Raw genomic sequence first — 23,710 nt, 5'->3', positions numbered from 1 at the left:
ACATCAAAGAAATGTGAATCGAGATAAATTATTAAAAAAAAAAACGTAGAAAACAACAAATTACTTTTTCTTCACATGTTTGTCGATCGCCATCACTCCGATCTATCTGGTGATTGTATCTCAGCTCTGAAACCCTAGCATTATAGAGAATAAAAAAATTATTTCGAAATGGAAAATTGTCAAGTGCAAAAAATTTGATTTCTTTTTTTTACTTTGAATTTCAAACAATTTGTTTTCTCTTTCGAAATAAATTACACAGCGGATAGTATAGCATCATTTTTTTGTGGTTCGAAATGCTAAAACACGGCGTTTCTCGAAAATGAAAAACCTAACAGCAGTAGCATAGGCGAGTGTATGAGAAAAAAGATCTTACTTTGGATCATTGAAAGAGAGAAGCGAGAAGGAAGGAATGATCGAGGAGTATTGGGTAATCGGAGGTGACGGTGAGTTCCAGAGTGAACGAGAGAGAGTGAGAGCGAGCGCGCTCTTCAAAAGTACAGGGCGCTGCGGCAGGGCGGGATATTTTTGTTTTTGATTTTTGTTTTTCCCCCTGTTTTTTTCCCTATGAATGTGGGTATCCAGCAAAAATTAACAATACTATAAAAGCGTGGGAAAAGCACTCTAGCCTCCATACGCCTTTTATTTTTATTATTTCACATGCCTTTTGTTTTTATTATATTAATATATATTTTTTGTTTTAATTTTTACTTTATTTTTTCTTGTGATTGATTTTTTAAAAAATAATTATATTTTTTAAAAAAAAAATTTACTAATTTTTTTTATATTAAACTGGTTAAGAATTTAAATCTATAATTTAAAAAAAAAATATTATGAATTGCTATAATATTTCCATGTATGATTTTTTTCTTTCTTTTTATGATTTTTTTTCCAAAATGGTCCTTTTTTATTTTTTTTTCATATTAAACTGGTTGAAAATTTAGTTTTATAGTTTTTTATAAAAAAATATTGTAGATTGCTACAGTATTTCCCCCACATGGTTTTTTTTTTTACAATATTTCTCCATATGTTTTTTTTTAATTATCCTTGTTGAATTTTATTTTTTTTAATATTTAGCTGGTTGAGAATTTACCTTTAACTTTCCCCGCATGTTTTTTTTTATTTTATTTTTTTTGCTTTTTTGTTTTTTTTTCCAAAATTGTCTTCTTCTTCTTTTTTGTGTTTTTTTCAAAATTATTTTTGTCAATTTTTTTTTTAATATTGAGCTGGTTGAGAATTTAACTCTGTATTTTTTTCTTAAAAACATTGTTGATCGCTATAGTGTTTTTCCATGTGGTTTTTTTTCTTTTTTCTTTGTTTTTTTTTCCAGAATTGTCTTTGTCAATTTTTGTTTTTTTTCATATTGAGCTGGTTGATAATTTAACTTTGTAGTTTTTTTCTTGAAAAAAAACATTGTGGATTGCTAAAGTGTTTTCCCACATGATTTTTTCTTGCTACAGTGTTTCCCCACATGTCTTTTTATCAATTTTTTTTCCAAAACTATCTTTGTCGAATTTATTTTTTTCATACTGAACTTGTTGAAAATTTAGCTTTGTAGTTTTTTTTATTTAAAACACCGTTGATTGCTATAATTTTTCCTCACTTGATTTTTTTTATTATGATTTTTTTCAAAATTATCTTTATTAATTTTATTATTTTTAATATTGAGCTAGTTGAAATTACAACTGTAGATTTCCTCATGAAATACTATATATTGCTACAGTGTTTCCCTGTATGGTTTTTTTTTCTTTTGTTTTTTTTGTGATATTTTCCAAAATTATCTTTGTTGGTCTTATTTTTTTAATATTGAGTTGGTTAAGAATTACAATTGTATATTTCCTCACAGAACACTATAGATTGCTGTCGTGTTTCCCTACATGATTTTTTTTCCTTTTGTTTTTTTATGATTTTTTTTCAAAATTATCTGTTTATTTTATTTTTCTAATATTCAGCTGGTTGAGAATTTAGTTTTGTAGTTTAATTTTTCTTGAAAATATTGTGGATTACAATAGTGTTTATTCATATAATTTTTTAAAAAACAATATGATTTTTTTAACAAATTCATGACAATACACAAGCATGTTATAAGCTCACAGCAACACGCGGACATAGCAACTAGTTATAATTCTAAGGAGTGAAGTTGTGTTCAGTCGTTGTACAAAAGATAAAGGTGTTGTTATATATATATATATATAAAAGACAGAAATAATAAAAATAAAAATATATAAAATTACAAGTGTCTCACAAAAAAAATTATTTTATATTTTTATTTTTATTTTTTCAATTAATCACATTTTATTTTCTTTATCTTTGTTTCTTCTATCTTAAAATAATAATTAAACACTAACAAGACAAGTGGTTGTTTATATACTGTATTTGGTTGATATATACTTTTTATTGTCATTAAACTTACAATGTCTGAAACAGTAAATAAAAATTATTATTATTATTATAATTTAAAATGAATATTAAAATTTTTTAACTAACTTAAAAATAATATTTTTTAACTAATCAGAATCATCTTAAAAAAGAATTTGTAATCATAGAAATATAATTTAATTCTAAAAAATAATAAAATTAAATTGTGATTTGTTCAATTATTAAATCATTTTTTAAATATACTTAACAGTAAAATAAATAATTAACTAATCATGTATCAGTATATCAATGTTGATATATATATATATATATAATATAGACATGCGGTTAGGTCTGGATTGGGTCTCGGGTTAAATTTGACAATATTGATATCATATTCTTTGCTTGTCGGGTAAAGTAACTATAAATAAACTCATTTGTTTTGGGTCAAGTCAATACCCATCATATTCAAATTAAACTAGTTAGGTGACTCGCGCTGTGCTGCGGGCTCACTTTTTATTTTCATAAAAAAAAATATCATGTGTTTATGTTATGAATGATTGACTTGTCAAATTATAGATGGAACGATGAATGATACTTTACTGATAAAAAAATGGTAAATTGTGTTTATGTTATGGATTATTGAATGAATAAATAAAAGAAAAAAATTGATGGAGAACTAATCATTGCGAAGGATGGAGGCAAATATCGTATCGTTTAGGACGTGAGAATAGAAGTTCATTAACTATGGTAGGTGTTATATGTGTGTGTGATATATTTTGAATTAATTGATGAATTGTAATTTATATAATTTGAGAATCGTGTACAATGCACATGGAGGATGTCAAAGAAATTATGACTAGTAATGTAAATATGTTGTATTGAGGTTTTGTGCTGTTATTGCATGATAAGAAATTGGTGGTACTTGTAACAATGTAATAAAATGTAATAACAGTGATGGATAATGAAATTTGGCCTTAATTATGGTGGCCAAATGAGATTAGGTTGATGAATTAAATAGATTGATGTATGTATGGTATTCATGTTATTTGAAAATGGATTGGATATGAATATTGTGAAAGTAATGGTAGGTTCCATGATAAGGCGAGATTTTACTGAAAATCTAAAGAAACATTGGAATGTGCCAAAATAAGCATAAAAAATATGTGAGTTAAATATATTTATAAACCAAAATTGGACCGAAAACATAACGAGTTTGACAATTTATGTGGAAAAGCCATAATAAGCATAATAGATGTTAGGATTGAAATTGATATAAATAAATAGAGAGTGAGAGAAAGAGAAATCACATGGTGGATATTATAACGAATTAGATGTGCTCGTGGGGTAAAATAAGACACAAAATGAAAATGTTAAATGATTCCACGAATGATGAATAGAGACGTAATAATGAAAGGTTCAATGAGAATCTCAAAGAACTGTGACTGCACATCGATGAATATATATTTAATTACCTGTGCATGTATTGTGTGATTTTCTTTCCATGCTATATTTTACTCTTATTATATTTAATCTATACATTATGAAATTGCAGGTCCTTCAGATTCACATCAGGAATAGTGTTTTATGTCTAATCTCCTTTTGTATGATTAAATAAAAAGATGAAAATTAATGTATTTTATCTTTAAGAAACTAAATGACTTAATATGTAATAGTACTTCTTTTACATTAATTGTCGGGACACAAAAATATACTATTTTATATTTGTAATCTTAATGTTTGTTTACTTCCAATTATTATGAATTATGTGTGTTAATGGGAAAGAAATGAACCTGCAAAATGTTATGCACGTACAATGAATAGTATGTTGTTGAGGTTCTATATGATTATGATATGATTGAGAAATGAGTATAATTGTATATGATGATTGTCGATAACTAGGGACCTCCAAGTATAAGGAAAACTCTGCTGAAATTTTGACTGAAATTTCGGCAAGTCTTAGATAAGTTCGATGGAAGAAAAAAATACCCATGTTTTTTAAGTTACGACTCAAAGTTCTTTTACAAATGTGGTAAATTACGAGGTGTTACACTTAATACACAGTCAACCTAATGTTAAACGATTAAATTGAAAAAAAAATTATCAATTAAAAAAAGAAAAAAAAACTCGAGTTACCTACCAAACTCGCAACACAGGTTATGAGTCCGAGCTAATAACATATAAAGCAAACCATAATATATTATGAATCCTAATCTCCATTAAACTAACTACTGAAGTATTAAATTAGTAAAAAAAATTATAGATTTAAAAAAAAGAAGATTGAGATAATCTTATAGAAAGTAAATAAAAAAAAAGATGAGTCAACCCGAATTAATCTGTCAAACCCGTGGCCAAGATCATGAGATTGTAATAACTCTGTTAAAAGAAAATCAAAACAAATTATGTATCCTAATTTTCAATAAACCCATTGTTAAATATTGAAAATAAATAGAAAAAATCAATCTAAAATATGATACAATAGAACGATACACAAAACACGTGACTCAAGCATAAGACCAAGATAACCTCATAGAAAGCAAACCAAAATAATTAATGAAGCCTAATTTTCAATAAATCAAAACAAATTATGAAGCATAAGACCGAGATAGCCTAAAATAAAATAAAAACAAATTATGAATCTCAATTTTTAATAAACTCATTGTTAAATGTTGAAAATAAATATAAAGTCAATCTAAAAATAGGATACAATAAAATGATATGTGTTTACCCGGATTAACCCACAAAATACGTGACTCGAGCATAAGACCGAGATAATCTCATAGAAAGTAAACCAAAATAATTTATGAAGCTTAATTCATAATCAACCAAATGTTGAAGGATGAAAGAGAAAAAATATCAGTAAAAAAAAGACAATAAAAGCTCGAGTAAACCAGGTTAACCCGTTAAACCCGCAACTCAGGTAATAAGACTAAGATAACTTCATAGAAAACAGACCAAAATAAATCATGAAACATAATTCCCAATCAACCTAGTGTTAAACGATTAAATTGAAAAAAAATTTGTTCATCAAAGAAAGATATAAAAAAAAAACACGAGTCAACCCGCCAAATCCGTGGCATGAGTTACAAGATCGAGCTAACCATGTATAAAGCAAACCAAAGTAAATTATGAAACCTAATCTCCAATAAACTAAATATTAAAGTATGAAATTAGAAAAAAAAATATAGATCTAAACAAAAAAAAACAAAACAAAAAGCTATTGAAATGAATAGTATTTTATAAGGTAGTGCATAATAAAAGCACCACCTTTTTTAGTTTATACTAGATTTGTGACCCGCGTTTCATCACGGGTTAAATATTTTTTTTCTCGACAAAAAAAATTATTTTTAGACTTTTTCAATATGTTTTTGTAATTAAAAAATTCAAAGTGAAAATTAAAATTTTTATACATACATGTAATTAAAAAAAAATTGAGAACTATGTGTGTTAATAAGTGAAAAAAAACTATAAACGATGACTAAAAATAAAAACTGGTAAAATCAAGAGACAAATTTAGATTAAGATATTTAATTTTGCAAGATGTGATGTTTATGCGGTTGTGTTTGCTAAATTTGTTAATTAAAATAATATTTTTATTCATTCAAATGATAATACAAATAGACATACACATTAAATTAACTGAATAAAATAAAAGGGAAAAAATAATATGCAAGACTGTATATATTAGAAATATTTTTTGAAAATAATTTTTTTTATTTAAAAAAATAAAGTTTATCTATAAAAAAATAAAAAATATATAGATTAATCGAAAAAACCTCATAAAAAATAAAAAAATAATCATCATTTCAAATAAGCTTTTTAAATAGCATAAAATAGAGAAGGAATACTAATCTAAATATAAATAAAATTAAGATTAAGATTAATTTTAAAAAAATATAAACAAAAAAATGAAAATATTTTTCCCAAACAAAAAAAAGTGAACAGTATCATCCACAGTAAAACTTGTGGGGTGAATTTGGATCATGATCTCAACCGGATTTAATATTTTTTTCTTATTTAATTTATAGCTAACATAAAAAAGTAAACAATGTCATCCGTGGTAAAACATGAAGGGATGAACAATGTAGCTGTACGGTGTTCACCTCACACATTTTCTCCTTAAATTTATAGCAAAACTTAAAAAAAACAATTACTAGTGTTGTCCACAGTAAAATGTAAAGGGGGTGAACTCTGCACAGTTTTCATTCCATACGCTTTAGTTTATTTAGGGTGAATCTAGACCATGAACTCAGCCGAGTGTAATATTTTTCTCCTTTAAATTTATAACAAACCTAACAAAAAATGAACAATGTTGTCTACAATTAAACATGAGGAGATAAATAGTGCAACCGGACAATATTCATTTCATATATTTTTCTCTTACATTTATTGTAAAAAAAAATAGGAAAAAAATGTGACTGTACAATATTCAATTCATGCGCTTTAAATTATAAATAGTAAGTAATATATAATAATAATAATAATATAAGAGAAAATGGAAAAACATTGTCAACTTGCACAATATTTTTTTCACACTGTTTAGATTATAAGTGCACTGCATGCAATTAAATTTGTCCTGGGCACTAATAATTTATTTTTGTGATAAATATTAATACGCCTAAAGATAGCAATTAAATTAAAAAAACAGCTAAAACTTTTTTGAGAAGCATTTGGATAAAATAAAGTAGTGACAAGCAAGTATTCTCCCACCTTGATTATATATAATAAAAAGACTCAAATACTATCGATAACAAAAAAAAATTAAATCTTTTATAAAAAATATTTTTATATTTTCATAATGATTTTTTGATTATTCTAATTTAAATTGAAGGGTAATTTTATATTTAACTTAATATAAAAAATAATAAATGCTTGAAAATTTGTTTGAAAATCTTATAATTTATTTTGTTTTACACTTTATCTCTATTATTTTAAAAACTATATTAGTCAAATTAATTTTTAAATTTAAATAAAAATAAAAATATACTATAAACAATCAAAATTCACTATAAAAAACAGTCAATCAAAATCTAATTTATTTATTCCATCTTCTCTCTACAACACAATCCCCTACTCTTTTGGCAAAAAGCTATAATTTGAATTTGCCAAGATGACCCTAGTTTTCCCAAAAGTATAATTTGAACCCTTCAAGTTACAATAAACATCATTTCTCTCTCTCTCTCTCTCTCTCTCTCTCTCTCTCTTTGTGAGATTTGATTTAAAATTTGACTGGTAATTTTTATTTTATATTTTTATCATCTTATATTTTTATTTACCAAACCTATATTCTCAAATTGCTACCAGAAAAGGCAGGTAATTTGGGGGTCCATTATTATAATCAAAGACCTAAACGCAACAGAAATGACCTTGAAGGACTGAAGTGCAAACATTTACAAACATCTAACGTCGATATTCCTTTTTTACTCTTCCTAGAGACCCGCGTTGCATAACCGGGCCGGGTTGAGCCCGCCCAAGTAACATTATATATTATATTCGATAAGTGGTGGTCGCATCTTGAAATGGCCTACGGTGGAGTCATCCTCTCCAATTCCTTCTCCTTCTACCAAAAACGCATAGTTACGAGCTCAAGAATGCAAGAGAAAAACGGCGGTGCTTCAATCCCGCACGTCTTGAGTGTAGCCGGCTCTGATTCCGGTGCTGGCGCGGGAATCCAAGCCGACCTCAAGGCTTGTGCCGCACGCGGAGTTTATTGTTCTACAGTGATAACTTCCGTTACTGCACAAAACACCGTTGGAGTTCAGGCTGTACACGCTGTGCCTGAGGATTTTGTTGCCCAGCAGTTGAAGTCAGTGCTTTCAGATATGCAAGTTGATGTCGTAAGTTCTCAACATTTCAATTGGTCCTTCAAATTTGCTTTTGATTGATTGCGATTCGTTTTTTAGGTTAAAACAGGGATGCTGCCTTCTGTTGGGGTAGTTAAGGTTCTTCTTCAGAGTCTCACTGAGTTTTCGGTTCGAGGTAAAGAAAAAAGGAAAATTTTCGAATTATTTCGAATGGTTTATTTTGTGATTTTACTGAGTTTAATGACGTAACAATTAAATTAAAGGCAGCTTTGGTTGTTGATCCTGTCATGGTTTCTACCAGTGGAGACGTGCTTGCTGGCCCTTCCATTCTTTCCACTTTTCGGTAAGTTGCTGTAGTTTTGTTTTTAACAGTCGTTATTTGGTTTTTCTTTTTGTTGATTATTTTTCTAGTGGGAAAATTAGTTAACAATCACTCCATTTTGAGAGATAATGAGAGTTTTATTGTGGATGCTGAGCCATTGTTACACCGGGACAACGGTGGTGGTGAGTGTAAGCAATAGGAAATGGAGTCTGTCGAGCAATTTTGCTGTTATTAATTTGTGAAGATGGGAAATTTGAATCATATTGAATTACATCTTATTCGTGGTGGAAAACGTTGAACAATGTGAGACTCATGCTTATAGAAAGAAGAATTATTTTCAGTCAAGTAGTATCACGTGCCTTCTCTCAAGCTGTGAGCTTTTTATAAGCTGTTAATAGCATCAACAGCCAGCTCGTTAATGAAACGCTATCAATCTAGTAGAAGTTGTGTCGAAGTAAAGTATTTTTATCTCAATACATCACTAACGGTGAAGTTGACATTTCTTAATAAAATATTCAAAAATTGCAGCTGCAATAGTTAGAAATCTGCCGCACAGTATTTTTTTGGTTTCTTTCTTTTCCAAATCTACCTTCCAGGTTCCAAATTCTTCTCATATTTCTATTTCTGAGTGGTGCTCCATTAACTTCTCTGCAGCCAGCCAACTCCAGCAAGTGTAGGCTATCTCTGCCTGATTTCATTGATTATTTTGTTGGCAAAATCTAAGTCCACTTCACTGTTTGTCTAAATATGTTGCCTTGCACCTTTTAACATCTGTACTTTCATCTTTGTTTTATCAATGTCTAGAACAATACAAAAATCAGATCATGTCTTAATTGCCTTCTTTAGGGAGCTGTAGATGAGGCATAGGAATGGCTGGCAATTTCATCCTAGATGAGCAACCTTTTCCATATAGACCTTGTACGGGCGCTGGCCATCACTAACTTATTGAGAGTTGCTTTGTTTTTTTTTTTTTTTCATTTTTTTTGCCCTTTGGACTTTTATGTTGGATATTTGCAATTATTTCAAATTTCTGGTTCTTGAATGTAGAGAGGAGCTCCTTCCCATGGCCAACATAGTAACCCCAAATATAAAAGAGGCATCTGCTCTACTTGGTGGTATACGCCTTGAAACAGTTGCTGACATGCGCAACGCAGCTGAGCTGTTGCATGCACTGGGTCCACGGTTAGTTCATGGAATTTGATTTTTTCCTTCACTTGCTTAGGGAAACTAACATTATAAAACTATTCAGTACTTTTATCTCTTTAAGTCCATGAAATGGCTCACTTTAGGAGTTCTGCTATTGAAAAGGTGGTAAGTTTACCTCTTGTTCAAATTGCAGCATTTTCTATTTGACAGCATAAGATTTAGAAAGTCATTACACCCTCAAAGGTGAGAAAATGCTACAAGCAAGGCATGAGCTTTTTCAATGTCTTGGATCTTATTGTCAAGAACACAAGGAACTGTTTAAAGAACAATGTGTTTCCGGGGTTATCTGTCAAGTTAGGAGACAAAATTGTAGCTGTTTCAACTTGCAAGTACAATCATCTAATAGCTAGATTATGGAAAGTATTATGTGACATTCATGTGCAGGTCCTCTGTGGTTGGTTAGTTCTTTGTTGTTGTCATTGGTTATCAGAATGGTCTTTGTTGTTTCAAATAAGCTGAAGAGAATAATGTGGCATCTATAGCACTCATGATTATGAGTTATGTGCCAGTTATGGGATTCTTGATGCAGAAACCAAGACACTTAAAGTTAATATGTCTTTGTACTCTGTGAAGATAGGGGAAAACTTAATGTGATAGCTCACATGGCTCCCACCTGGAAACTGCCTAGAACATTTGTTTTGTTTTTGCTTTTTTCTAATATCTGGAAACTGTCATGCAAGTTGTTAAAGCTGCTCTAACAGCTTGAATAACAACTCTTCTCATTGGGCATTAGTCATTTTGCCCTTGTAAGTTCTCCCATGCATGTAATCATGGTGCTGAATCACTATGAAGCCAAGCATGATGCACAGCCCTTGAGGTTGAAATATTAAGGGTTATTCTACCATGTCAACATGGTGCTGTCCCATGTTTTCTTACAACAAATTGAACTCAAATATTTAATCTGTTGCTTTTCTGATGTTAATAAGTGTTTTCAGTGTTGTCTATGGCACTGGATTTAGTCTTGGAGAAAATCTATTACAAAATGGGTTTAACACGAGGAATAGAATAGATCCAGTGCTCTGAGCTTAGAGAGTTGCATGATTACAGTTGTTAATTTTGTTTTCCAGAAATGTGCTTGTCAAAGGTGGTGATCTCCCTGATTCTTTGGATGCTGTTGATATCTTCTTTAATGGTGAGCTTAAATTTTACTAAACTTGTTAAATAATAATGCTATTCCTTATATTTTGTCTGTGATCAAGAGTAATGTTCATTTTAAAGCCAGTCTAACACTAGGAAGTTTTTGCAGGTGAACACTTCTATGAGCTGCGCTCATCTCGCATAAAAACTCGCAATACTCATGGTACTGGCTGCACTTTGGCTTCATGTATAGCAGCTGAGCTGGCAAAAGGTTCTCCAATGCTCACAGCTGTCAGGGTAACTAAAAAGCATTTGTACTTTTGATTCATAGCCAACTTCAAATACTTAGTGATTCAGGAGTATCATGACTGGTTGTACAGTCAAGATTGAGTTCATAATGAGCTAAAACATCAATTTATGTATTTATTTAAATTCACCAAGCCTTATCAGTAAATACAAGATAGGATATGCCTATGGAACCCAAATTGAGTTGATTAAGCCTGTTTTTTATATATTGTTCAGATGTTTTATTGGATGTTAAGAATGATGCGATCCTTTTATCATTCGCCCTAGAGAGAGAGCTATGATGGTCCATGGGTCATTTAGGCTAAATCATCCAAAACTATCCTAAACTTTGAGTTAAATTGAACTTAGTCCTTGAACTTCAAATTTTCAATTTGAGTACCATGAACTATTTTTTGGTGAAAAAAAAACCTCTCTGCCTAGGTTTCTGTCCCCCTGTTAACCTTTCTCTCTCTCAAATAACGTGTTTTCATGAAATGTGTCATGTTTATAGACTTTTATTTGTGGTTTACCTAAAAAACAATAGTTCAAGGTTCTCAAAAAAAAAAAAAAAAAAAATTAAAGCTCATGGGTTAAGTTTCAGTTTGACCCAAAGTTTAGGGTAATTTTGGATAATTTAGCAGGCCATTTATTTTGACTTGCAATTTACAGCTGCATGCCTGGAGCGTTCTCTCTCTCTCTCTCTATAGACTTTTATTTGTGTTCTCTCTCTCTCTCTCTCTTTTTATAGACTTTTTTTTGTGTCGCGCCCCCCCCCCCCCTCCCGCGTCCCTCTTTAATTTCCTTCTTTTAATTTTCTTTCTCGTCTTTTGTTTTGTGTACCAGCATTCTTATATACCCTAATTGCGGCAGGTGGCTAAGCGCTATGTTGAGACAGCCTTGGAATATAGCAAAGACATTTTGATTGGAAATGGGATTCAAGGCCCCTTTGACCACCTACTAAGGCTTAAGAGTGGTTCTCACAGCTTCCATAGAAAAGATGCATTCAATCCAAGTGACTTGTTTCTGTATGCAGTTACAGATTCTGGGATGAATAAAAAGTGGGGACGGTCCACGGTAGATGCTGTTGCAGCAGCCATACACGGAGGGGCTACCATTGTTCAATTGAGGTTTGACTGTTTGATGTTATGCTTTTTTAATTCACTTTGAAGCAGCTAATTGTTACTTTATAAAAATATAAACATCCAGTGCTCTGCATATTCTTAGTTGTCTCATGCATTTCTCTATCATAATTTTGCTGATTATATTTCTTGAACTTCCATGAACGTGATCATCATAATGGATCTCTAGTTTGAAGTGTCTAAAGCAATTTTTTGGTTATAATGGAGTGTCTAAAGCAATGTTTTGGTCTATGTACTATCACCCTTTTGCAATTGAATAGGCGCTGTCCTACAGTGACTTTTAATACGTTGAAGAGGTTGCTTTGCATAAAAATATAGGTTGCTATGAATACGAGTAGAGTTTTGCTTATAGCTTGATCTCTGCATGGATGCATAATTTGCAATTGCATAGGAATATAATTCTGTAAATTTTCTTCACAGGGACAAGGATGCTGAAACAAGGGATTTTTTGGAAACAGCAAAATCGTGTCTTGCAGTCTGTCGTTCCCATGGAGTTCCGCTATTGATAAATGACCGTGTTGATGTAGCCCTTGCAAGTGATGCTGATGGGGTACATGTTGGCCAGTCTGACATGCCTGCTACCGTGGCTCGCACTCTTCTGGGTCCAGAGAAAATAATCGGTGTATCATGCAAGACAATAGAGCAAGCTCAGCAAGCATGGATTGGCGGTGCGGACTACATTGGTTGTGGTGGAGTATATTCAACTAACACCAAGGCAAACAATCCCACTATCGGTTTGGATGGATTAAAAACTGTTTGTTCGGCTTCTAAGCTACCTGTGGTTGCAATTGGTGGGATTAATGCTTCGAATGCAGGCACTGTGATGGAGATGGGGGTGCCAAATCTGAAAGGTGTCGCCATTGTTTCAGCTCTATTCGATAGGGAAAATGTTTTGGCAGAGACCAAGAAGTTGCATGCGTTATTAATGGAGGCATCATCATTATCATCAAAGATACAATAAATTCCAGGTATGGACCAGTCTTTGTTGGTAAGGCCATTCTGTTTTTCGATGTAGCATCTTTGGATAAATTCTTATTTTGCTCAGTTGCCGTAATATGTACCAGAACCGTATAAATAAATGTTCAAGCGACCTTGAGTTTCTTTATAAATAAGATTTTAAACTCAGTTTCGATAAAAAAATAGTGCAAAATTTTTTCTTTAATTTTTTTTTCATAAAAACATAAACATATTTTAGGCTAAGATATATTTAACATACTTATAAAAACTTGCTCTGGCCGATTAACCTAATAACTTTTTAATTTGAAGTTTTACTCGAGCTGAGTTTTATTTTAACTAAAACATGTTATTTTATTATTAATTTTTTAAATTCAGAAATGATATTATTTTGATAAAAGAAGTTGACTTAATAGATAAAAAAAAATATGATAGAGGATAGATTTCTATCTCTTATCAAAAGATAAAATTAATTAAATATAACATCTAGATTAAGGAATTTTACTGGTTTGCATGAATTAAAATATATCCAATATTGGAACTAGTGTTGAATAAATATATTGAAAGAAGCTAACACTGTTGGGAAAGATTACTACAGCTACTAACTTATTTGCATTATTCATTGAAATAGTAATGATATCTTTGCTTCTCCAATCAAAAAATTTATAACTAGGGACTTCAAAATATTTTCACGGGGTGCAGAGTCATTTTCAAATTGTCTAGAGGCACTTATGTCTCTTCCCGTTTCAAATTTTTTATTTTGATTCTTTTATAGATGGTTTATTATTTCTAATTTTATTCTCCAATCACAATTTATTAAATATTAGATTTTCTAATTCCATCCTTATTTTTTGGATTTTTTTTCCTCCATTTTTTTTTTGTAAAAGTTCCATTGGTTTTTAATTTCAACTTTTAATTCAAATTGATGATATTATGTTTTTTAATTCGGTCCTTATCATTTTGATTTTTAATTTTTTCTTAATCTTTTTGTAAGAGTTATTATTCTTTTTAATTTCACCTTTTAATTAAACCATTTTTTGTTTGTTTTTTATGCCAATTTTAATTATTATTCTTTTGATTTTTTTGTCTTTTAACTAAATTTATTTTTAATTTTAATTTTCTCCTTCAATCAAATATAAAATTTATTTTTCAATTTTGATCATCATTTTTTTAATCATTTAGTAGAATAAAAATTCTAATAACTTGGGTTTTAAGTTTGGAAAGTTAATATATATTTTTTTAAAAAAAAAAGCTTATTTTTTTATCAAGTTATTCTACTTTCATGATTTGAATCACATGTTTGACAAGATATTTCAAATTAACTCAATCCTGATTAACGTGATTATAATTTTTTATGTTAACTTAGGTTAACCAATATTAATATTTTTTAACTCTATTTTAACACTTGATTATTTTTTTTTTAAATAGTTTGATTCTACGGTGAAACAAGACTAATCTTGATCTAAAAAACTTGATACTTATACAAGGAATGTTATTCAACAAATATTTTTGAGACATAATAATATTCTTTTCAAACACATCCCACCCGTGACCCAAATAACATTTCAAAGTTTAGATATAATTAAGTGTATAAAAGATATCCATGTTTATCTCTCTTGTGTATTTCATTGAAGCTATTTAATTTTTCATTAAAATTTTATTTTTATTTATTTTAAATTAATTTTTTTAATGGTTTTGAATTATTTTAATATGCTGATATAAAAAATAAATTTTAAAAATAAAAAATATTATTTTAATATATTTACAAGTAAAAAAACATTTTAAAACATAATTTCTCTCACGTTTTCATGATTTAAACATCGTGGTTAATATTATTGTCTTGTTAAATTGACAAGTGCTTAAACAATTGAACTATTTATATGAGTTTAGATGTTTTTAATTGGTAAAATTTCAATAAATTAAAAAAAATAATCATAAAGTGTATATAGTAATTTTACCATCATCTCATTATAATAAAGTGAGAAATGAAAATATATCTTCTGCTCAAGTCAATTACAACACCATGTAACCACATAACATGACGCACTTCAAAGCGGGTCGCATTTGGAAGCTCTATTTAGGGGTGTGTATTTTTGGTTCGATCCGGTTTTGGATCAAAATAAATAACCAAACTGAAATTATTATTTTTCAAGTTTTTGAATCGAACCAAACCGAAAACCGATTCAAACCGACCATGTTCGGTTCGGTTCGATCCGTTTTTTTTTCCTTCCAAACCGTTTTAACCAGTTCGTCTTATTTTCATTTTCATAGCTTTGTGCTTACGAGAGAAATATTGGCTTTCTCAACAAGCTAAACCAGTTAGGAATATCCAGAAATCCAACCCTAGTTTTTTTTTGTTAGATCCTTGCTCAAAATTTAATCTTTGCACAAAAAATACACAAAATAAAAGGAAAGAAAAGAAGTCATTTGACTGGAAAAAAAAAAATTAAGATCAAAAGATATGAATTATTCAAATGTAAAACCAAAACAATCAGAAACTAATTACAAATTTTTACATAGATCCACATCATCTATTAAGTGTGTGGTGTTTTTATACTCGATTTCTTCAATAAATAACCAAACCCAATGTCCAGTTGTTGTCCTCACGAGACCAACATCAAGAAAATCACAGAAAAACCTTTCACTGGTTTGACATAACAATCTTCTTCGGTTACATGGGTATGAAAAATTATATAGCAATTACAAAGTTAAAAGCAAAAGAAAAGATAAAAAGAGGCGTGGTTAAACTAAAAAATTAAAATCAAGTGAAGAAAGGTGTGCCTTTGATAGGAGGACAGATAAGCATGGAGAAGTAGTAGCTTAACAATTCTTAAAAATTGTGCGATATGAATTGTAGAGTACAGAGGAAAATGAGAGAGAAGAGAGAGTGAGAGACGCAGAGAGCAAACTAAGGGGAGGGGGCGGCTATCTTTACTCATTAGAATGTTACTTTAGGTTTAGGGTTTCGAAAAAAGTCTTATTTATACTTTTTTTTTAAAAAAAATGTTGGCTTGGTTGAACCGGTTCGGTTCAGTTCGGTTCAATCGGTTTCAGATTTTAAAAATCAAAACCGAACCGAACTGGATTTTTTTTGTGATTTTTCAATCGGTTAATTCGGTTTTTTTTCCGGTTCGGTTTTTTTATTTGTTTTTTTGATTTAATCAGTTATTCAGTTTTTTTACTTACCCCTAGCTCTATTTGAGGTCAATATAACGACAGTCTAGTTAGAATGAGATGCAAGCATCTAATATTTATTTATAGCTCCATGAAGAATTTGATCCATTATGAAGTTTCAAGTCAACCTAATATGTCAATTTAGATTTTTTAACTACGACATATATGATGCACAAATCAAATAACGACCAAAAGGAATGACCCAAATCAAATATTAAATTAAGAAACTAAGAGATAAATACAAATCATGATATCTAATTATTATTATTTTTTATTACATTTATGTCAATGATTTTTTTATAAGAAAATTAATAATTTAAATTTTATAGAAAAGTAATTTGTTAGTATAATTTATTTTTCCCAACAAAAAATTATAACTTTTTTATAACAATGTACTTAATTTAATAGAAACCAAGGTGATTAGAATTAATATCCAATAAACTCTAAAAAAACCGAAAAACAATATAAAAAAAAAGGCAACTTAATGCTATCCTTTTTTTGACAATTTATTTATCAAAAAGTTTATTTACTGAAGCAAAAAATTAATAGAATCATAAAAATAAAATTTAATAATAAAATTTAATTGTTTCATTGCTATTCCGTGAATATATTAAAAAATATAAGAATAATATACTAAAACTTTTTTTTATTTAATCATATAATAATTTTAAAAAAATGTGTAAAAAATCTAAAAAACAAAATTTCATGAAAAACCAAAGAAATCACAAAGGATTGCACAAAAAACTCAACAATCTTTTCAAAATACTATAATATATTATTTTTAGTATGTTTTGAAGTTATTTATTTTAATTGAAAAAAAAAAGAATAACTTAATAAACCATTGACTTAAATGACCCAACGCACCTGATTCATTTAAAAAAATGGCCATGGGGCTACAAGACTATATTCATGTACCTAGCTTCTTCTTTTCTTTTTTTGTGTAAAAGATGCGAATGAGCAATAGGTTACCCATTTATTTTTTCGGTTTTTTTGGTGTATACTGTACACCCATTTTTTAAAAAATAAAATAAAAACAGAAAATGTTGTCTAATGGTTAAAAAATTGACTCGGGATTTTTCTAATGATAAAATTTATTTTTTAACTTATTTTCACATAAAAAAAACCTAATAAGCATTATTATAATATCAATAAATCAAGCTGGCAACTCAAAACACTAATAAAATTATTTAAAAATATAAAATCAAATTAAAAAAAATCATCTCCCAACCCTGACCTCGCTTTTCAAGCAAGATAATAGACTAAAAACACCTCTAAGAAATTTATCTTATCTAATAGACCATATGGGCACCAAAATCTAGCTTTTTTGTTGTTAAAATATAATTAGTCGACCACTCTCTCTCCTTTGTTATTTTATGACAGGTTTCCCTCATTTTTTTGAAACTCAGGAATTGAAAAGGAACCTGAAGACTACAATAAAAATTTCAAAAACAAAAGGAATTGAAATGGATGAAGGAATTTTAATTTTGACTTTCTTTCACAATTTCAAACCATCTCATGAGCTTATACTAAAAGGGAATTCAGTAAAAAAAGACAAACTGAAGAGAAAAAAAGGTTACGGTAACCACCAAACTTAGTTCTTTTAGTATATTTAGTAATGGTAGTAGTAATGTACATGATACTTAAAGAGACATCCTTACAAAGCCCATAATTTGTCACACTAATCATATTAACCCTTTCAAACAAAAACCATAATTTGTATAAATAACTCTGATAGGTATTCCAGAACCTCCTCCTAATTCAAGGATCTAAACAGCTAGACGTCCTTCCTGCTCAACACAGTTGAATTCAAAGTTTATGACTCCGATGATGACTCTAATTTCAATAATTTCACACCCATCCTAACCGGTAAGCTAGGATTCACAAACATATATTCAGGACCAGCTCACTGACACACAGTTTTACACAAAGCTTCAAAGGATCCTATAAATATCCAAAGGATGAGGTTAAGACCGTGAATGTGCAAGGAAGAGAGGATGGATCTTAACTCACATGAAACTCCCCACTTGCTTGTGCCTCCTTAACTCTCTTCTCATACTCATCTTCCCCGTTATCGATTTTTTCTTCATGAGCCTCTGCATCATCTTCCTTCATGTCACCATCTTCTTCTCCTTCCCAGCCAAAGCCTCCAATAGATCTGGATACTGGTGGGGGAATTCTTGCCTCTTCCACGATCTTCATGATTTCTTCAACACTTTGAAGAGAAAAGGTCGGATTTTCTCTCCTGTAGTACATGGCCTGAGCTGCTTCTGTCAGTTCCCTTGGCAAGTTCTTCAAGAACCATGGATGGCTCTTAATTTCTTTAATGGTGATCCTCTGTAAGATCACGCATGGTTTAGAAACTTAGATGCTCAGTTACGGCAGTCATTACAAAGAAAGTGATAAAAACAGAACATGAAATGATAACGATGGATGATCAAAGGCTGTGAGCTACTATGTTGCTTTTGCACATCCTGAAGGAAACCATCACTGATGTAGACATCACTTAAGACACATGTTGAGAAACAAGAACACACATGATCTACGGACTATAAATAAACCATAAAAGCATTATTTTTACAATTTTCTGCATCCCCGATAGAAAGAGAGCTGAGGCCTCAAGAATGGTTTTAAATTAACTCTATCAATAAACAAATTCAATCATTGTTTTCTAAAGATTTTCTACACCCTTAGCTTTCAATAGGGGGGAACAATTTTTTCTCATAGTGCTTAATGGACATCCACAAGCTTGCACAGACAAGAACTCATGGGTTCAATGGACCCTGAATCATTCATGAACAAGCTTATTTTCTCTCTTCACAAAATGATGCATACTCAATATCCTTTTATCATATCAACCGAACAATCATTCATTCCTTTTCCTTGACTATTTACTTATTTTGGGGTCCATTAGTTTCTCTCATTCTGAGTGTGTGTGGAATACAATTTCAAGTTTCTTGAGACAACACATAGTGACTTTACAACTATTGAACAGGTACCAGCATAAAAACAAACTATGACCTGAAACAATTCTATACATGTGCTATGAGGGTTCTTGATATGTTCAAAAGAACATGTATCCAAATTCCCTAGTAAAACAATTGGCATGTATTAAATTTATTCATAAGATCCAATAATAAAAGTTGCACTCCAAATTACTAGCTGAAGTTTGGACTGATAAATCTAATAGCATGCACTTACCCATGGCACCCTATATGACAAAAGGAAAAATAAAAGCATCAACAAGCACTGAAAGAAGAATCCCTAGTTCAGTCTTCCTGGTCTCCGATACAAAATTCTAACAAAAAAGAAAAGCAGAAAAGCCAAAGATTCACAAATTTAAAACTACTACAGGGGTGATGAGAAGAAATAGCATCAATAGCAACAATTATGCAGCAGAATTAGATGGTAAGTGGACATGTTATAGAGGGTGAAACAAGATTAAAAGTACCACATCTAAACAGCAATGAATGCAACAAAAAGTAGGCTTATATCAAAATACTCTATCAGAACAGCAATACACGAAAAGGAAATCCAAAGAAATACTAATTTCCCAATATAATACTCATGATGTGTAAATCAATGAAAGGACATCTACCAACGCATAGCAGTGCAATGTTTCCTTCATAATATAAGTTGATTGTTGTTCTTAGACAAGGTTTGTTCATGCATACCCGGGACGGATTTGCAACAAATATGTGAGAGAGGAGATGTCTGCAATCTTGAGATATGTGGACATAGTCAGGGATCTTGTATTGAACTGCCATTATCCTCTGCAGATAAACAATAAAAAATTCATGGACAGTGAAAAATAAAGGATAATTTGAATAGAAGAGAGATGCAAAGGAATATAATACATTGATTGTTTTCCTGAAATTCTTTGGGTCCTCATGATCTTCGAACGGATATGCTCCCACCAGCATAACATACAGAGTCACCCCACAAGACCAGACATCCGCCAACTGGACAAGCAGAAATGAAAATTATAACAAACCTGCGAAGTGAGACATATTCATGTCCGCTAAGAAGACCTTCTAAATATTCAGATCTTAAATCTGCATGTCTTGGTTCTTTCCAGGTCACGGATGAAGTTTAAGCATGTTTATTTACTACATATCACATGCAAACATGTAATATTTAACTGAAGAAGGAAAACAAAGTTCTGATTGACATGGACAATTTTTTTCTGAGTCTTCATTGTTTATACAATACTGAAGCTTGCCTTTCACAATGGTCGACAACTAAAAGTAAAAATGAAATTGAAATAAGACAGAGAAGAGAAAAAATGACAGAAGTACAACTTCAACTAGAAACCTGAAAGACGCAAGAGAAACACAGAGGTGTATGCTATTCTGACAAGCCATAGGGATGATAACTATAGCCTTGCAGCATAGGTCATAGAGTATTGGCAAGCAAAATCCAGCTTTGGGTTCTAAATGGAAAGGGTTGACTAGGGACGTAGAGCAGTTAGGGTCCTTTTCCTTTTACATTTAAGATTGGGATTTCACAATCTGTTTGGGGATTTTTAAGGCTGTCATTGGAAGTAAATTGTTGGCAATTACAAAATATCAAGCCATCTTAACGACCAAGTTGAAATTTCCTTGAGATTGGTTCACCTAAAATACTCAGACATTTAATACAGAATAAATCAGACTCTTAGGCCAGTTTATTGCTCCTGAAACCACAGGTTGGGGATCAGGTTTTTAAGGTTTTTCTTCACTTCTTTTCACCTGTACCTGTGAGTATTCAGTTTCAGACAATATGTGTATATAGAAGAAATCACAGAAAACCATCTAAAGATTAGATCTGCCAGTTGTAGCCTTAATCTCAATTTTATTTGGTTCACAGTCTTCTTGCAACTGTCAGTGTTTCGCTCTTTTGATGAACTAACAAACAAATAATCCATCTGAACTCAACTGTGGCTAGAAACCGAAACATTGGCAAGTGGCTGAAACAAGTTTCATTGAGAACTGATAGCTCAAGTCTCTAAAGCTTAAATCTAAACATGATTAGGTTCAAATTTACAACCTGAGGAGCAGCTGGTTTACCATATAACAAAGTACAAAGAGAGGAGTGTAAACCAATCATAATGTTCTCTGTAGGAAAGCTGCTTATTTAAATCATAACTTTCAGATGGTGATACCACACACACACACACACAAATATCCTGATGATAAATGATATGAAGTTCCAAATAGGTAAATACATTCAAATGTCCATGAAATTCTTCTCTGCTTGAACCCTAAACAGCAATCCTTAAGACAAAGTCTAAATTCCTGAGCAAAATATGCAGCTTCAAAAAGTCAACTCCATCCAACTTAGATATATGTATTTTTCCCTAAGGGCATAACATAGAACAACAATGTTTCATTCAAAACATGAAAAACTCAAATCATTAACATGCAAATTTGTCCTGTTGATATTGCAAAGAAAACAATTGAAGCAAAGCAAAAAGAAATGCAACTGCAATGGTCTTGAGCATTCCTGAGGATGACATAGTCAAACATTAATGTGAACAAACAGCTAATTTTTTATGATATATGCTTGTGTGCAAACTATCAGTGGATGCAGAGAAGGCATTTCAGGATAAAATCTTCTCCAATTCACTGACTACAATCTAATATGTCCATTTTCACTTGAATCAAAGTAAAAGTTCAAACAAATATAGAAGCTGTTCAACCAATGATCTCAGATTATTGTTCTTTCCTGGTTTGGGTGTTAGTGCTTTAATAGGTGAAGGCGAACTAGCAGTGGTGTTGTATCAAAGAAATTGTCCGTACTTAAGAGGAAAACAAATACATGAAGAATAATCCAAGTCTTACCTTGCCATCATATTCTCTCCGAGAAAGAACCTCCGGAGCAATATAAGCTGGAGTACCAACTGTAGATTTGGGTCTCGAATGCAGCAAAGACGACTACACAAATAACACGGATAAGAAGATAAAAATTTCACAAACACCACAAATAAACCAAAACAAAAACATAAAATGGTAACAATTGGCTTTCTCAAACCACCTTAGAATAACCAAAATCACATATTTTCAACTGCGGTGCTGGGCTTCCATCCAACAACGTATTTTCCAGCTTCAAATCTCTATGGCATATTTGCTGCCAATCATTAAAATTAAAATAAATAACCAACCAAAACTCTATCAGCAACCGAAACCTCTAAATAAATTATAATACTTTGCTTTTACCATAGAGTGGCAGTAACTAACTCCAGAAATAAGCTGCTGAAAAAAATACCTCGCCTGAAAATAAATAAAAAATCAAACTTATTCAGCATTTTTTATTTAATAACAAAAAAAAATAAAAAAAATAAAAAACCTCGTCTTCGCTGAATCGTCCAGCATTGCAAATCCGCTCGAACAGCTCTCCTCCGGCAGCATACTCCATCACGATAGCAAGATGAGTTGGCGTCAACACCACCTGCAAAAAAAATAAAAAATCCTTGAACAAAAAGCACCGAAATAAAATTTAACAAAAAATTATTTAAAAAAAAAACCTCTCTAAACCGAATTATGTTAGGATGGCGAAGCGATTTGTGATTGATAATCTCTCTTGCCACATTCTCATCAATCTAATCACCAAAATCAAATCTCAATTAGGCCGCAGCTAACATTACACTTACACTCTAATTGTTATTAAAAATAAAATAAAAAACAAAAAATGTTTTTATTTATTTGATTTTGTTTTACTTACCTTGCGGCCGCGCTCGATGTATTTCATGGCAACCAGTTCTCTGGTTTGTTTGTGCCTCATCAGCCTTGCCACTCCAAAATTACCAGATCCTATGTCTTTCACCAGCTCGTAATTCTCCATTTCCTTTTTCTTTTCTTTTTTCCTTAATTTTCTGCTATTAATTGTTTGACAATTATAAAAACCCTAAAAATTCAACTCAATTAATTATACCTTCAATTCCTTTACAGAAACTAAAACTATACACTGCGGGGGAAGAGAGCGAGAGAGAGCGGGGCGGCGGCGGCGGAGGGAGAGATTTGAAGGAAAGTAAATAATCTGAGGGTGAAATTTGAAAGAAACTTAAATTGAAAGAGGATAATAAATAGTACGAGGAATCTGTAAACTGCGTAGCTCCTTTTTGCTTTTTTTGGTGTGTTCAGTGAGAGAGAGAGGGAACGTGTATTTGGAAATGGAATATCTTTCTGTGTACCCTCAGTGTTATGGTGGTTTTTTTTTTCTTGTTTAGAGAATCTTTTTAGCGTGTGAGATTCGTGTTTTGGGATTGTGACAATGATAGTAGTTTACAGTGTTATTTATTTAAAAATATATTAAAATAAAAAAATTATTTTTGATATAAATATATTAAAATAATAAAAAAATATAAAAAAATTATTTTAAATAAAAAAATTAAATTTTAAGAGAATGTGATTTGCATT

At 30.7% G+C, this 23,710-nt stretch overlaps 3 protein-coding genes across 6 annotated transcripts in view; 1 reads left to right on the top strand and 2 right to left on the bottom strand.

Moving 5' to 3' along the window:
- The window catches only part of LOC133701364 (ATP-dependent DNA helicase Q-like 4A), a 54,453-nt gene extending 53,881 nt beyond the window's left edge, over positions 1-572 (bottom strand). The window contains exons 1-2 of one of the 3 annotated variants that reach the window (XM_062125256.1): positions 374-572; positions 65-134 (exon numbers count right to left, since the gene is read on the bottom strand). In XM_062125256.1, the coding sequence (XP_061981240.1) occupies positions 65-93 (29 nt within the window). In that variant the 5' untranslated portion in view covers positions 94-134; positions 374-572. The remainder of the gene's footprint in view (positions 1-64; positions 135-373) is intronic. The other 2 variants (XM_062125258.1, XM_062125255.1) reach the window with 2 other exon arrangements.
- A 7,287-nt stretch (positions 573-7,859) lies between these two features.
- LOC133700725 (thiamine biosynthetic bifunctional enzyme TH1, chloroplastic) lies at positions 7,860-13,242 on the top strand. Its single transcript, XM_062124365.1, has 8 exons — positions 7,860-8,192; positions 8,259-8,334; positions 8,427-8,502; positions 9,529-9,663; positions 10,755-10,819; positions 10,934-11,061; positions 11,920-12,176; positions 12,609-13,242. The coding sequence occupies exons 1-8, from the start codon at positions 7,875-7,877 to the stop codon at positions 13,147-13,149; spliced, it is 1,596 nt and encodes a 531-aa protein (XP_061980349.1). The 5' UTR covers positions 7,860-7,874; the 3' UTR covers positions 13,150-13,242.
- Positions 13,243-17,895: 4,653 nt separating this feature from the next.
- LOC133702135 (serine/threonine-protein kinase SRK2A-like) lies at positions 17,896-23,499 on the bottom strand. 2 transcript variants are annotated; one of them, XM_062126372.1, is made up of 9 exons: positions 23,016-23,499; positions 22,819-22,893; positions 22,641-22,742; positions 22,511-22,564; positions 22,329-22,421; positions 22,136-22,228; positions 20,171-20,275; positions 19,988-20,086; positions 17,896-18,650 (listed from the first exon to the last, which is right to left on the bottom strand). In XM_062126372.1, exons 1-9 carry the CDS (start codon positions 23,133-23,135, stop codon positions 18,318-18,320), a joined length of 1,074 nt encoding a protein of 357 aa, XP_061982356.1. In that variant the 5' UTR covers positions 23,136-23,499; the 3' UTR covers positions 17,896-18,317. The 2 variants fall into 2 exon arrangements, with proteins under 2 accessions (XP_061982356.1, XP_061982357.1); XM_062126373.1 differs by lacking the exon at positions 22,819-22,893.
- Between the last annotated feature and the right edge of the window lie 211 nt (positions 23,500-23,710).

Source organism: Populus nigra, chromosome 8 (assembly GCF_951802175.1).
Source record: "Populus nigra chromosome 8, ddPopNigr1.1, whole genome shotgun sequence".
Taxonomy (NCBI): domain Eukaryota; kingdom Viridiplantae; phylum Streptophyta; class Magnoliopsida; order Malpighiales; family Salicaceae; genus Populus; species Populus nigra.
The sequence above is the reverse complement of the archived record's forward strand: the minus strand, read 5'-3'. Positions and strand labels throughout refer to the sequence as shown.

Bases quoted from the DNA above. Each gene is read 5' to 3' on its own strand.
- LOC133702135 (XM_062126372.1), bottom strand. From the start codon at position 23,135: ATGGAGAATTACGAGCTGGTGAAAGACATAGGATCTGGTAATTTTGGA. The intron at 22,743-22,818 runs GTTTTTTTTTTA...TTTTTTTTGCAG, and splicing joins ACATAATTCGGTTTAGAGAG to GTGGTGTTGACGCCAACTCA. The intron at 20,276-22,135 runs GTAAGACTTGGA...CTGCTTGTCCAG, and splicing joins GGAGAGAATATGATGGCAAG to TTGGCGGATGTCTGGTCTTG.
- LOC133700725 (XM_062124365.1), top strand. From the start codon at position 7,875: ATGGCCTACGGTGGAGTCATCCTCTCCAATTCCTTCTCCTTCTACCAA. The intron at 8,335-8,426 runs GTAAAGAAAAAA...AATTAAAGGCAG, and splicing joins CACTGAGTTTTCGGTTCGAG to CTTTGGTTGTTGATCCTGTC. The intron at 11,062-11,919 runs GTAACTAAAAAG...TAATTGCGGCAG, and splicing joins CAATGCTCACAGCTGTCAGG to GTGGCTAAGCGCTATGTTGA.